The sequence below is a fragment of the Nuphar pumila genome, chromosome 5, assembly GCF_984573655.1.
Source record: "Nuphar pumila chromosome 5, dmNupPumi1.hap1.1, whole genome shotgun sequence".
NCBI lineage: Eukaryota > Viridiplantae > Streptophyta > Magnoliopsida > Nymphaeales > Nymphaeaceae > Nuphar > Nuphar pumila.
The window spans coordinates 132,886,366-132,899,691 of record NC_143253.1 but is presented as its reverse complement, the minus strand read 5'-3'; the positions used below and the strand labels follow the sequence as shown (position 1 = coordinate 132,899,691).

The following is a 13,326-nucleotide window of genomic DNA, read 5'->3' as shown; positions in this document are numbered from 1 at the left end:
TAATATTATTAGTGTTTATGCATCTCAAGTAGGTTTAGATGATTCCATTAAGCGTCAATTTTGGGAAGATTTAGATGGAGTAGTACAAGGGATATCTTATGGAGAAAGGCTTTTCATCGGCGGTGACCTTAATGGGCATGTAGGCATTAGTAGGGATGGATTTGAGAGTATCCATGGAGGCTATGGTATAGGAGAAAGAAATGAAAGTGGAGAAAGGATTTTAGATTTTGGTTTGTCCTATGATATGATCTTAGCAAACACTTGGTTTAGGAAGAGGGAGTCTCACCTAGTTACATTTAAAAGTGGGTTTAATACGAGTCAGATAGATTTTTTTCTACTTAGAAAGAGAGATAGGGGTTGTTGCATAGATTGTAAGGTTATACCGGGAGAAAGTGTAGCTACACAACATAGAGTCTTAATTTTAGATCTTAGAATTAGACAATACCGCAAAATGGATAGACATATGATAGATCCTAGAATTAAGTGGTGGGCACTGAAAGAAGCTAAACAAGGAATGTTTGTAGAGCGGGTAGTTAAGGAAGTTGATTGGTGTCTCGAGGAGGATTCAGAATCTATGTGGAATAAGATAGCGGGTGGCATGAGAAAGGTGGCTAAGGAGGTATTGGGTGAGTCTAAAGGCGGTGCACCGCTAGGTAAGGATACATCGTGGTGGAACGAGGATGTCAAATTAGCTATTAAGGTTAAAAGAGAGTGTTATAGAAATCTAAGTAAAAATCGTGATAATGAGAATTTGGAGAAGTATATGATAACAAAGAAGGAAGCTAAAAAAGTAGTTCGGAACGCGAGGGATAAGGTATATAAGGAGGTTTATGACAAGTTGGATACCAAAGAGGGCAAGAAGGATATTTATAGGCTTGCAAAGATGAGAGATAGGAAATCGAGGGATCTGAGTATGGTTAGATGTATCAAAGATGAAACACAAAGGGTTTTAGTCAAAGATGAGGAGATTAAGGAGAGATGGAAAGATTATTTTGATAAGCTATTTAATGAAAGTCATGCTCAGGATCTTGGAGACTTTTCAATTCTTTTTCATGAGATGAATCGTGACTTCATGCGCAAGATTCAAAAGAAAGAAATTGCAAAGGCTTTGAAGAAAATGAAATCAAGAAGGGCAATTGGCCCAGATGGTATACCTATCGAGGCTTGGAAATGCTTGAGAGAGAAAGGTTTAGAATGGTTGACAAATCTTTTTAACAAGATTTGGCGGACAAATAAGATGCTTAATGAGTGGAGGAAGAGTACTTTGGTGCCTCTATATAAGAATAAGGGTGATATACAAGATTGCACAAACTATCGTGGTATAAAACTCATGAGTCATACAATGAAACTTTTGGAGAGGGTGATTGAGTCTAGGTTGAGGAAGATTGTCATGATATTAGAGAATCAATTTGGTTTTATGCCTGGAAGATCAACTATGGAAGCTATACATCTTCTTAGACAACTTATTGAGAGAAATAGAGAGAGGAACAAAGATTTGCATATGGTTTTTATTGATTTGGAGAAGGCTTACGATAGAGTACCTAGGGACGTTCTCTGGTGGACAATGATGAAGAAAGGTGTTTCTCTCAAGTACATTAGTATAATTAAAGATATGTATGAAGGAGTAGTAACCAATGTACGCACTTGTGGAGGGGTGACAACCAATTTTCCTATAACGGTTGGGTTACATTAAGGATCTGCTTTAAGCCCTTTCCTATTTGCTATAGTGATGGATGAGCTTACGAGATCAATTCAAGAAAATGTGTTGTGGTGTATGTTGTTTGCTGATGATATTGTTTTGATTGATGAGTCTAGAGCTGGGGTTAATGCTAAGTTAGAATTATGGAGACAGACATTGGAAGCAAGAGGTTTTAAGTTGAGTAAGAGTAAGACAGAATACATGGAATGTCGATTTAGTAAGCAACGAAGTAGTGATGGGAGTGTAGTGAAGCTTGGTGAGCACGAAATACCGGTGGATGATTCTTTCAAATATTTGGGATCTATCATTCAAAAGTATGGAGAAATTGATGGAGATGTAAATCATAGAATAAAGGTTGGGTGGATGAAATGAAAGAGTGCAACTGGAGTGTTATGCGATCGTAGAATGTCATTGCGGTTGAAGGGAAAGTTTTATAAGACGACTATTAGGCCCGCTTTACTATATAGTACGGAATGTTGGGCTGCCAAGAGACATCATATTCAAAAAAATGAGTGTAGCTGAGATGCGTATGCTGAGATGGATGTGTGGAAATACAATAAAAGATAAGATTCAGAACGAGGAGATACGTAAGAAGGTAGGCGTTGCACCCATTGAAAATAAGATGAGAGAGAATCGTTTACGGTGGTTTGGACATATTAGACGTAGGCCTAATGATGCTCCAATTAGAAGGATGGAGAAATGGGAAAATGTATTAGTTAAAAGAGGTCGGGGTAGGCCTAGGAAGACATAGATGGAGGTGATAAGAAAGAATATGAATGCTTTGAACCTCACCGAGGACATGGCATTGGATAGAAATGAATGGAGGAGAAGGATTCATGTGGAAGACCCATAATGATTTTCTTTGTTGGTTCATATCGCCGACCCCAATTGTTTTGGGATGAATGCGTAGTTGTAGTTGTAGTTGTAGTTGTAGTTGTAGTTGTAGTTGTTGTTGTTGTTTTTATATGTGCCTGATAATTTTCTGAGGAAAGCAAAGTATATTTCAACGTATAGCATGATTTTCCCTTTATGAGATTTTTTCCGAGAACAAGAATTGTGACATTGTTCCGAACCCTGTTCAAGCAGATTCCCTGACAGGTCTTACCTTTGAAATAATGCAACGAAAAAGCATCGAAGTACACAGCCCCCTTTCTGGAGCAGAGATTTTATTTTGGACTGTATGAGCTTTCCCTCTCCCCCCACATGACGGTGGCAGGTCTCCGGTTGATAAATCCTTTGACGTTGTCCGTTATGATATCTACACATACAATAGAAATTAAGAAAATCAATCCAAACTGAGACCTAAGAATTCATAGAATAAATTTCTCTAACCCAATACATGCTGCAATTTCAGATCCTCAAAGCAAACACGCCCGGAGATATTTTGAATTTGTAGATGTTTCATTGTGGCGACAGGATAGGCAAAAGCCTTGAACAGGCAATTAGTTTTGGTGTTGTGTTGTCTACCTCGGTCACTAAGTTGACAGGTTCACAGAAAATCGATCTTTACGGGGACCGGTGGAACTGCATCTCACTTGTGTTGCTTCAACAAATACATCTAAGAGGTAGGTCTGCTGTTGGGAGAAGCATCAACCTGCCGGAGTGAATAGGAAGGCGGTGGTGTCAAATCGGAAGGAGAGAGACATGCATTGACTGTATTTCTTCAAACAACAGAACACATGTTGGAACTTGTTAAGGCAAATACTGAATATTTTCCTGCCAAGAATTTTTATTAACTATGTAAGAGTAACTCCAATCATGTTCAGATAACAACTCTATGAAAACAAGTTTTCAAACCAAACCCAACAAAATTTCCATTTTTATGTTCTTTTTATTTACCTGTGTCAAGCCCAATTTTGGTATGAAAATTTGTAAAGCAGGCCTAGGTTCATATCGCACTTGGACCTATGAGGCTGCCCCAATTAGCTAATCAAACATGTATCACTAAACTAAGTCCAGACCCGAACTAATTGGACCTGACTTGGGGTCAAAATCGGGTTATACCTGACCCTTTGACAGTTCTACCATCTCAGGTAGAGCCGGAAAATCATACAAGCGCCCGCAATTCAGCTTGGGCTCTCCTAAAGTAAGCTCGGCAGGCTGAGGTATGAATTGCTCATGACTTGAACATCCTCAAAACCATATAAATCGAGGGGGAGAGGTTGGACCAGAGACCTAGGGATCCAAGAGATCCATAGATCTCACATCCCTAGGGAGGTCAAATCTTAGGATACGGGATCCAAGGCTCTCAAACGCATCCTAAGGGAAGAGATTTGGTGTGGGGACTGTGTGATACATTCAATCCAATTACCATCTAATAAATGTATGTTGAAAATATGGTGCTTTAACTAAAAGACCAAAAAAAACAAGTGGTCTAATTAGCAAATGTTTTAAAAGAAAATGAATTTACCTTTAGTAATAGACTTAGTAATGGCGTTAAGAAAAACAAATTTATTAAAGACGAAATTATGCTTTCATCACCAACTTTTTTATTAAGACAATTTCATTTGCTATTCATTAAGAGAAGAAGAAGAAGAATGCTAGAGATGCATCCGGTTATGGAAAAAAGTATAACATGTGGCTCATAAAGGCTTCCCTCACATGGCAGGGGCGATTTGTGAATGTCACTAGGCTGATGGCATGTAACAATCTCGAAACCCACAGGTGGCACCCCTTGCTGCATAAGCTGGGTGTGCTCTTCGATAAAGCAGGGAGGACCTCAAGGGTTTTACCATCTATAGGCCAGCCAATGTGCAGTCAGTGATGGGTAGGAGGGGGTTCCTTTAGATTGTCCCCCAAAAAAAAAATGCGTAATATTTGCAAGATGAAAGAGTTTGATAGTGTAGTAGGCTATGCTAACAGCACGATTGTGATGGACGTCATGAGTTCAATATATGGGGTGGGCATCCTTTGCTGCAAGGCTGAAGCAGCTGACTCCCTGATGAGTGAAGGGGCCGACCTTGGGACTTTATGCCATCAGGCATGACCACCATAGTTTGGCGGATGGTGGCTTTAGAGTTCGCCACCAAAGTTGGGTAGGACTTTAGAGCGCAACGACAGTTCTTAACTCTGCTTGGATTGCCCAGTTACTGGGTCAAAACCCAGTACAAACTTGTTTTGTACAAAACTCTGCCGAGTCATAGGCTGACTCAACTGAGTCAACCCATAACTCGGCCAAGTTTGCCCATGACTCAGCCAAGTCATGCATATATAATATATTTTGTATATAATTACATATATTATATAAAATATAATATAAACATTTATGTATATTATATATATAAATATAGTTATACATATGTTAATAAAATTATACATTAAACATATTATAAAAAATATCATATAATGCATATTTTGTACTATATACTTATAACATACTATAAAATATGCATAGTATATACATATTTTATATACAATATAAAGTTAACATGACCTGGCCGAGTCACTAGTCACTCAAGGACGAGCTAAGTGATGGGTCACTAGGTTTTAAAACTATGGTTTTTCCTTTTAATAAACAAAATCAACATGATTGTCATGGACAACAAATTAGCAAAGCAAAGAATTTGACAATCATATGAACGTCTTTTTTGTTTGTTTTTTTTAATCTTTGGCTATGGGAAACCCTTGAGGTCTTCAATGCCCACTGGAGAGTAAGAGTCAGCTTCAACCTTAGGGCAAGCTATATTTAATTACCTCTTATAAGTCATCCTATATTTAATTACCCTTAATCTTATAACTTTTTTTTATTCTAAAAAAAAAAGGAAAAAAAAATCTTCTATTGCCCTAACAGGTCTTCTCTTCAGCTTTTGAAATTTGTTCAATAATCCGAAATAAAAATAAAATAAAAGCATAAATTCAGAATCTAGCAAAAAGACTTTTAATTATTGTAAATTGAAGTGACTAAAAAAATTTGATTGAACCAATGTTATCAGTATCGGTGTGTATCGGCTGATACACATAGTATAGACAGAAATTCGATACGCTGGAGGCCTGAATCGGCTATTTTTTAATAATTATAAAAAATACTAAAAAAATACTGTTTAATATTATTTTAAATTTATTCTAATAGTTTTAACACATATCATGTTATGATTGATACATAATAATTTTTATTATTTTTGAGCTGATAGAACGATTCAGGGCCGATACCGATACTAACAACATTGGATTGAATAACTATGAAAAGCAAAATGGCTCAACTAAAGAAAGCTAAGTCTTTATTTCGGACGTGCATTCTTCGTGTGTAAAGGCAGTATAAAAAGATTATGATAATAAATTGAAAATTCTTTATTGGTGGTTTCAAAGTAGGGGTGGCATAGGTTTTACTATTTTGCGTTCTTCATGTGTAAAGGCAGTATCAAAGACTATGATAATAAGTTGAAAATTTCTTATTTGGTGGTTCAAAAATCCCCTATTTAAATGCCATTTCAATAGTTTATATGCAAAAATAATTCCGAATATTCCCATAAATTTAAGTTTGGAAATTCATCTGCCACGAAACTATCTTTTGAAAACTCTCATCCAAACAGGACTTTGGCCTTTCATGATCGCCAAAAAACTTGGCAATCCAAACACGAGAGAGAGAGAGAGAGAGAGAGAGAGAGAGAGAGAGAGAGGTGGGCAGGGTCACAATGAGTTGAACTCACAGATGCAAATTGTTTCGATTCAATCTAGCCTTACATGCGTGTTCAACATAGTTGATTTGTTAGATATTAAACTTGAGCTATGCTTTTTGACCAAAAAAGATTTTTTTTTTAAGTTATAATAAATTTGTGCATTTACTGTCATTGATTTTTAAACCATGAAAAAAGCATGTTCACACATTAGATTTTGGTGACTCAAAAGTCAATCCCCACCAATTAGATCATGTAGATCAGATTCGTATGGTTAGATTTACTTAAAAAAAAACACGAGCAATACAATATTACTCGTTTAAGCTCAGTATCTGTGAGTATCGGTCCGAATCGGGCGATACATATCGTATCGCCAGAAAATTGATACGATACTGACATGAATCAGCTATTTTTAATAAATGTAAAAAATAGCTTAGTATTAATTTTTAATATTATTTTAATGGCTTTAGCACGTTTCACGTTCTGATTGACACTTAATATTTTTAAAATTATTTTTTGACCAATCCAGAATCCAGAATGATTCACTTGAGAATCGGTATTCGCCAATTCACCTGAATCGTTGGCGAAACGATACAGGTCCGATTCCGATACTGACAACATTGATTAATACCATATGCGCTAAAAGCACTATGATATTTTAAAATATTACGATATTATCGTTTAAACAAACACACCAACTTATTTCGTTAAATTATGTATCTATCAGCATAATATCAGTAAAATATCGCTGATTTTAATTTGTTTTACAAGATCTTGGAGTAAAAAAACGAGAGAGAAAAAATATCGTTAAATATCACGTTCCATTCACAACCGAGGGCGTTCTCACAACAAAGGTCGTTTTATCCGCTTCATTGTGGTCAAGTTGTTTTTCGTCCTTGACTGGAACTTGTAAGGGTATACTAGTAAATTGTGCTTCGCCGATGAACCACACCGCCCAGACCGTAGAAAAGCGGCATCCAACGAAACGAAGTGTTAGGGTTTGCGGTTTTGCAGCGTCGGCTCGGAGAGTCAGTGTCTGTGACGACGGGAGCAATTAGGGTTAGGGTTTCCACCATTCAGACCCTCCCTACAGGTAAACTTCCCCCAAAATCTCGCCTGTTTTTGCTATCTTTTTTGCTCCTGTTTTTGTTCCCTCTCTTTCCTCATCGTTTGCATCGTTTTCTTCTTGTTAGATGTCAAGAAATTTCCGGTTAAGATGAAACCTGGGTTTTTGTTCTACAGATATTCTTTTTTTTTTTCTGGATATTGTATGATATTCTTTGGAAAAATGATTGCTCGTTCTTTTTCCCCAGTTTTTTGGGGTTATTGGATGATGGATGGTTGTTCTTTTACGACGGCAGCTAAACTATGTATTAGTAGTGTTTTTCTTTTTTCTGGAACGAAGGTGGTGATTTCGAACCCTTCTTGTGCATCGAAACGTAGGGGAGATGGGATTTGATGGTGGAGGGCGCGATTGGTTCATTCTGAAAAGGGGAAAAAAGATCTATGTTCAAGGAAGATGAGAATGTCAAAGAGTTATAGTGGGAAACCGTGTCGAAGGGTGGAGATATATAAGGGTATGCAGACGATGCAATTCTCCAGGTGCCGGCGGGTTAGCTGAATACAGATGAACATGGCCGTTGTAGGAGTCGGTCCCGTAACGAAGGCGGATAGTTAGACGCTCATAAGTCATAAGACAATGTGGTTACCATTGATTGGGACGAGAAATGAATCAGGCCCAAATTCATTATATAAGCTGTGTCAAGTTATACTGCGAAGTTGAGTTGAATAATGTAGAACTAGTTCATTCATATATATGTGGCCATTCACAGATGCATGCGGACGTACACGCATAATGAATTTGGGCCTGATTCATTTACATACATGTGTACATACGTATGTACACATATGTATATATGTATGTTCATGTATATACTTGTTTTTGTGGATATATCTTATTATAGTGGAGATTCTCGTATTTCTCTGTATGTATATATTAGCCCCTAGTGGATCAAGCTTTTCTACTTAACTAATTGAGTATTCAAGTTCAGGTTGCAAGTTAGGTTACTGGCTGAGCTTGAGCTCTTAGCTTGTTTTCCAGCCTCAATAAAAATGTTGCATGGGGAAAACATTGGCATGTTAAGATTGTTATTTTAGTTTTGTGAACTCCAAATATGAAAAAGAAAGAATCAAAGAAAGCTGAACGGAAATTAGATATCATTGTCATTTAATGGAGATTGTTATATGGAACCAGCGTCGTGTGCCAGTTCTATTCCCTCACTTTAAATAGAAGAAAAGGAAAAGAAATAAAAAAGAAATCTAAGAAGGCATTTATACATAATAAAGCTGCTAGACCTCCATTCTGAAACAATGGTGGTTCTTCCATTGACACCAACCCTATCTGTTTGATTCCCTGTACTAGATACTTATTTGAACAGGGCTCTATAAAATAACATTTCACTCTGGGAGGAACTGACCAAGAATTTTAATTCTTTTGACATGTTGAAACTTATCTATCTCAATTGATGAATAGATTTTCAACAAAATCTTGAAGCAAGGCCTTCAACTCAATTTTTTTTTTGCTGATTTTTTACCTTCTGTGCTGTCTTATAAAATGAAATTGTTATTAATTTTTTCTTTGAGTGTAAAAAGTATCCTTTTGTTTAGTTGTTGAAAAATAATGAATAAATTGTAAACTTTAACTTTTTATTTTGTTAGGTTCATATTATGGTGTTGGGAGTTGGGCCCTGTGTCCAGAAAAAAGTTATTTTCTCATCTTTCAAGCTTTTTATCCAAATTTTGATTATTGGACATACTCTCAACACACAAATTTGAGGTAATGGAAACCAGGTGGAATCAATCACAAGTTTAACGTAAACCATTTGGAATAACCCCACAAATTTGATGTAATGGACACCAGTTGAAATAAACTTGCAAAGTTGATCTGATAGGAATCTTGGAATACCTTATTCTTTCCTATTGTGGAACTGTTACACCAGTTAGCTATCGCTAAGCATCATATATGTGCCACAGATGCCTTGGATAATCGTTCCAATGGACCTGAATTAGCCGACTTTCTCTTGTCTCACCACTCATTGATTTTACCAGTGTAGAGCTGTCTATCATGTTCTTGTCGATCTTGGTAAAGCCCATGACATAGTAGATTGTGGATTGGCTGGTTTATTTCTTAGATTCTAGAGATATGGGCTTCAAACCAAACTGATGTTTAAATTTTGACTTGTGCCTCTGTATTATTTTCTGTCGGATCAAAGGCCATCCTTCTAGGATGGAAGCCATGTTGATATTCAGGCACAATTTGGGTTTTCCAGTGCCTGCTTGCATGATGGAAGCTGCATATTCTAGCTCCAAGTTTCTGATGCCTAAATAATATTCTATAATATTCTCCTTCCTACGTTACAGTGAAGCATCAAAAGTTAGATTGATGAGTGGTCTCATACTCTTTTCTGACTCCCTCAGATCATTGTCCATGCAAATGATCAATATTTTAAAGGTGTATAATCTTATCTTCATAATGAATTTAGCTAAGGTCCTGATACATGTTAACCTAATGCCTCCCTTTTGGTCTTTTCATGTTGTGCTGGCTTTCAATTGGACAATTATCTGATACATGCTATTTTAATTTTGCTATTTTGGTCTATTCATGCTGTGCTGGATTTCTCACGGGATTTACAGCACTGACACCATTCTCATGCTAATGTTTTTAATTTTTTGTTTCATGAAAGTTTCTTAGCTTTTTGGTTTTTACTTCAAAAAGTTTTCTATGTTTTTTGGGGAAGGAATGATCAGTGGAGTTGTAATTCTAGGCGCTGAAAGGAACCACTTTTTGGTTTGAAACCAAAAATTCTGTAAATCCTATTCGTTACTGTTGATCATCTTTATCTGGAAATAAAAAAATCTCTTTCTTTTCTTTTTCTTTTTCTTTTTTTCTGGTTGAGTTGAAAAACACCATCATCACATGTTCTAAACAGAAAGTTTCTTAGCTTTTTGGTTTTTACTTTGAAAAGTTTTCTTTGTGCATTTTAAAGAAAAGATAACATCAAGAATTCCTGGAATTGTACAAAGGATGTGGATACTCTCTCTCTCAGTTATTATTGTATTCAAAATCTCAGGCTTGATATCAAAATCAACAGCGCGATGGCCGAGTCAGAACCAATCCTTTCCCGTATTGAGTCCACAAGTTCAATGATTGAGCAGCTCCATAAGGCATTCAATGATCTGGAAACTCACAGAGGTTCCTCTTCAAACTGCAAACTGCAGTGGGAGGAACTGCAGAAACACTTTCTCAGCATTGAAAGTTCACTGAAAAAAAGATTTGATGAGTTAGAAAGGAAGGAGAAGGAATTTGAAGCTAAGGCATCTGAAACCCAAGAGTCTCTCAATCAGAGTGAGGTGGCTGTTGCTGCCAAGGAACAGGCTTCATTGGATCGTTTGCAAGTGCTAAAAGACTCTGCAGTTGCTGAGATTAGGGAGGCATGCAGCAAGTACAAGAAAGCAACATCCCCAAAACCTGCAGATACTACTGTCAATTCCGAAAGTAAGGTAAACAGCTTTTCTAATGGTGAACCCAATGCATCACTGTCTGGTACAGAGGAGAATTTTCCTGATACCCCGAGTGGGTCTGGACCTGCTGAAGTTAAGCCCCGTCCTCAGTTGAAGCAGTTATGTGAAGAGATGGATGCAATAGGGCTTTTGAATTTCATTTCAGAGAACCGGAAAGTTCTTGCTGCAATACGTGAGGAAGTTCCTGTTGCCTTGAAAAGTGCAATCAATCCAGCACAGTTGGTGCTGGATTCACTAGAGGGATTTTACCCTCCTGGTCAAGCAACCCTTCCTGGGGATAAGAGGGATGGTGCCCTTTTGGGCTTGAGAAGGTCTTGTGTTCTGTTGTTGGAGTCACTGGCTCCCCTTTCAACGGGAACTATGCCAGATGCAGATCACCCTGTGATCACTCCTGAAATTAAACAGCAAGCAAAGGAAATTGCTGATGAGTGGAACCCCAAATTGGCTACTGTGGATGCTGATGCTGCCAATGGCAATTCATTGGAAGTACAAGCATTCCTGCAGCTACTCGCTACTTTTAACATTTCTTCGGATTTTGATGAAGATGAGCTTTGCAAGCTTGTACTTGCAGTCTCCCGTCGCAAGCAAACACCTGAGCTCTGCCATGCTCTTGGACTTGTGCACAAAATGCCAGGTTGGTATTCTGTTGGATGACTTGAGGGCTCTCAGCATGGATCCCTCTGTATACCTTTTTTTTTTTTTGGTAGGACATTTGCTTATATATTTGCAGCATCTTGAACAAACCTCCCACCTTAAATTGGATCCGTTTAGATCCTCAGTAGTTTATTGTGCTTAAAAACATTTTGGCAACCAGATCAAATTTAAGTTTTCAAATACCTTTCTCGGCCGTTTGGCTACGATCAAGTATTTGATCGTTTTAGCTGACCATTCTGTGCAGGTGTCATTGAGTCACTGATAAACAGCGGAAAGCAGATTGATGCTGTCAACTTTATATATGCCTTCAAGCTAACTGAGAGCTTCCCACCTGTACCTCTCCTGAAGACATATTTGAAGGATGTAAGGCGAGCTTCACAAGGGAAGGGTGGAAATGCTGGTCCTGGTGCTCCTCAGGTGTGAGATAAATTTCCAAAAGTTCATTGAGCCTCATCTGGTATCTTGGCTTGTCATTTTTTCTTTACTGAAGGCCTTAATTTGTTTTCGCTCACTGGGACCAAATTAGTTCCAATAACTGGTCCAGTTCATGAGCAAACACTGTACATACCAGTTCAACTCCTTTGCCAGAGTCACCTGTATCTTCTCCGCATGTACTCCTTCTAGGAGGGTTGCCTTTTTTTGGTTCTGTTGTTGTGTATTGTCATATACTCTGTTTAATGATATTGTGTGTTGATGTAGAATGATGGGAATGCAAAAGAATTGGCTGCTTTGAGAGCCATAATGAAGTGCATTGAAGAGCACAAGCTTGAGTCAGAGTACCCACTTGACCCCCTGCAAAAGCGGTTGGCACAGTTAGACAAAGCAAAAGCTGATAAGAAAAGGATGGGTGAGGCGGCAAAGCCCCAACCGAAGAGGTCTCGTGCTAACACTGGCGGACATGGACATTGGATGGGCATGACTGGTGCCAATAGAATGGGAGATACAGGTGATAGAGGTGCATATAACAACAGTGTGCCAGATAATAGGTACATGTATTCTGCGGCAACCGGGTATAACTACCAGGTACAAGCTGGTTACAATGCCGTAAACCAAGCTCGATACGAACAGCAACAGAGCCACCCGAGACCATATCTTTATCAGGAAGGTGTGGTGGCCGCTACTGCTGCTCCATATAATGCCACCCCAACTGGTTATGGGGGAGTTTATATGGGCAGTGGATTGCAGTCTTCTCACCTCCCTCCGACGTATCTTTAGGAAAAGTTGGGAGAGTGTAGAAGATATCTAGCACAATTATACTTAGAAATGATGGATGTGATCTCATGACGGTGGTTAGCTGCTACATGGTTTGTTTGATTTTTTGTTTGTCATCGAGTTGATATCTGACTACCTAGTCAACTTGATTTTTTGTTTCTGTCATCAAGTTGATATCTGACTACCTAGCCAACTTGATCCTGCTGTTTCTTGGTTTGGTTCTAGTTGTAGAACTTTATTTTCCACTGTCATAAATATTTTATTTTACCCCCATTTTCTCTTTATATTCTTTTAAGGATAATGGCATGTTCCTGGATGTGTTTTTCATAATTCAAGATGCTATGACATGAAAATGACTGGAATGTAGTGGAGCGGTTGATGGCTTGTGGTTTCTAATGGTGCGTTTGATGCCCAAGACCCATCCCGCCCAGGGAGATAGCGGCCCCATGTGTCCTGCTTTTGATGCACAACAAAGCTGTCCCCGCAGGCACCTCTTTGACCCTGTCCCAGCCATGTTGGCCGGACTGGCCGGTCACAACCGTTGGGGTGCAAGCAACCGGCCGGTTC

The 13,326-nt window shown here is 38.3% G+C and overlaps 1 protein-coding gene across 1 annotated transcript; it reads left to right on the top strand.

Annotated features, from left to right (window-relative positions):
* Positions 1-7,298: 7,298 nt before the first annotated feature.
* Positions 7,299-13,032, top strand: LOC149838805 (FRIGIDA-like protein 3). The gene is made up of 4 exons (XM_090006814.1): positions 7,299-7,405; positions 10,443-11,527; positions 11,792-11,964; positions 12,247-13,032. Exons 2-4 carry the CDS (start codon positions 10,468-10,470, stop codon positions 12,760-12,762), a joined length of 1,749 nt encoding a protein of 582 aa, XP_089862940.1. The 5' UTR covers positions 7,299-7,405; positions 10,443-10,467; the 3' UTR covers positions 12,763-13,032.
* The last annotated feature ends 294 nt before the right edge of the window (positions 13,033-13,326 follow it).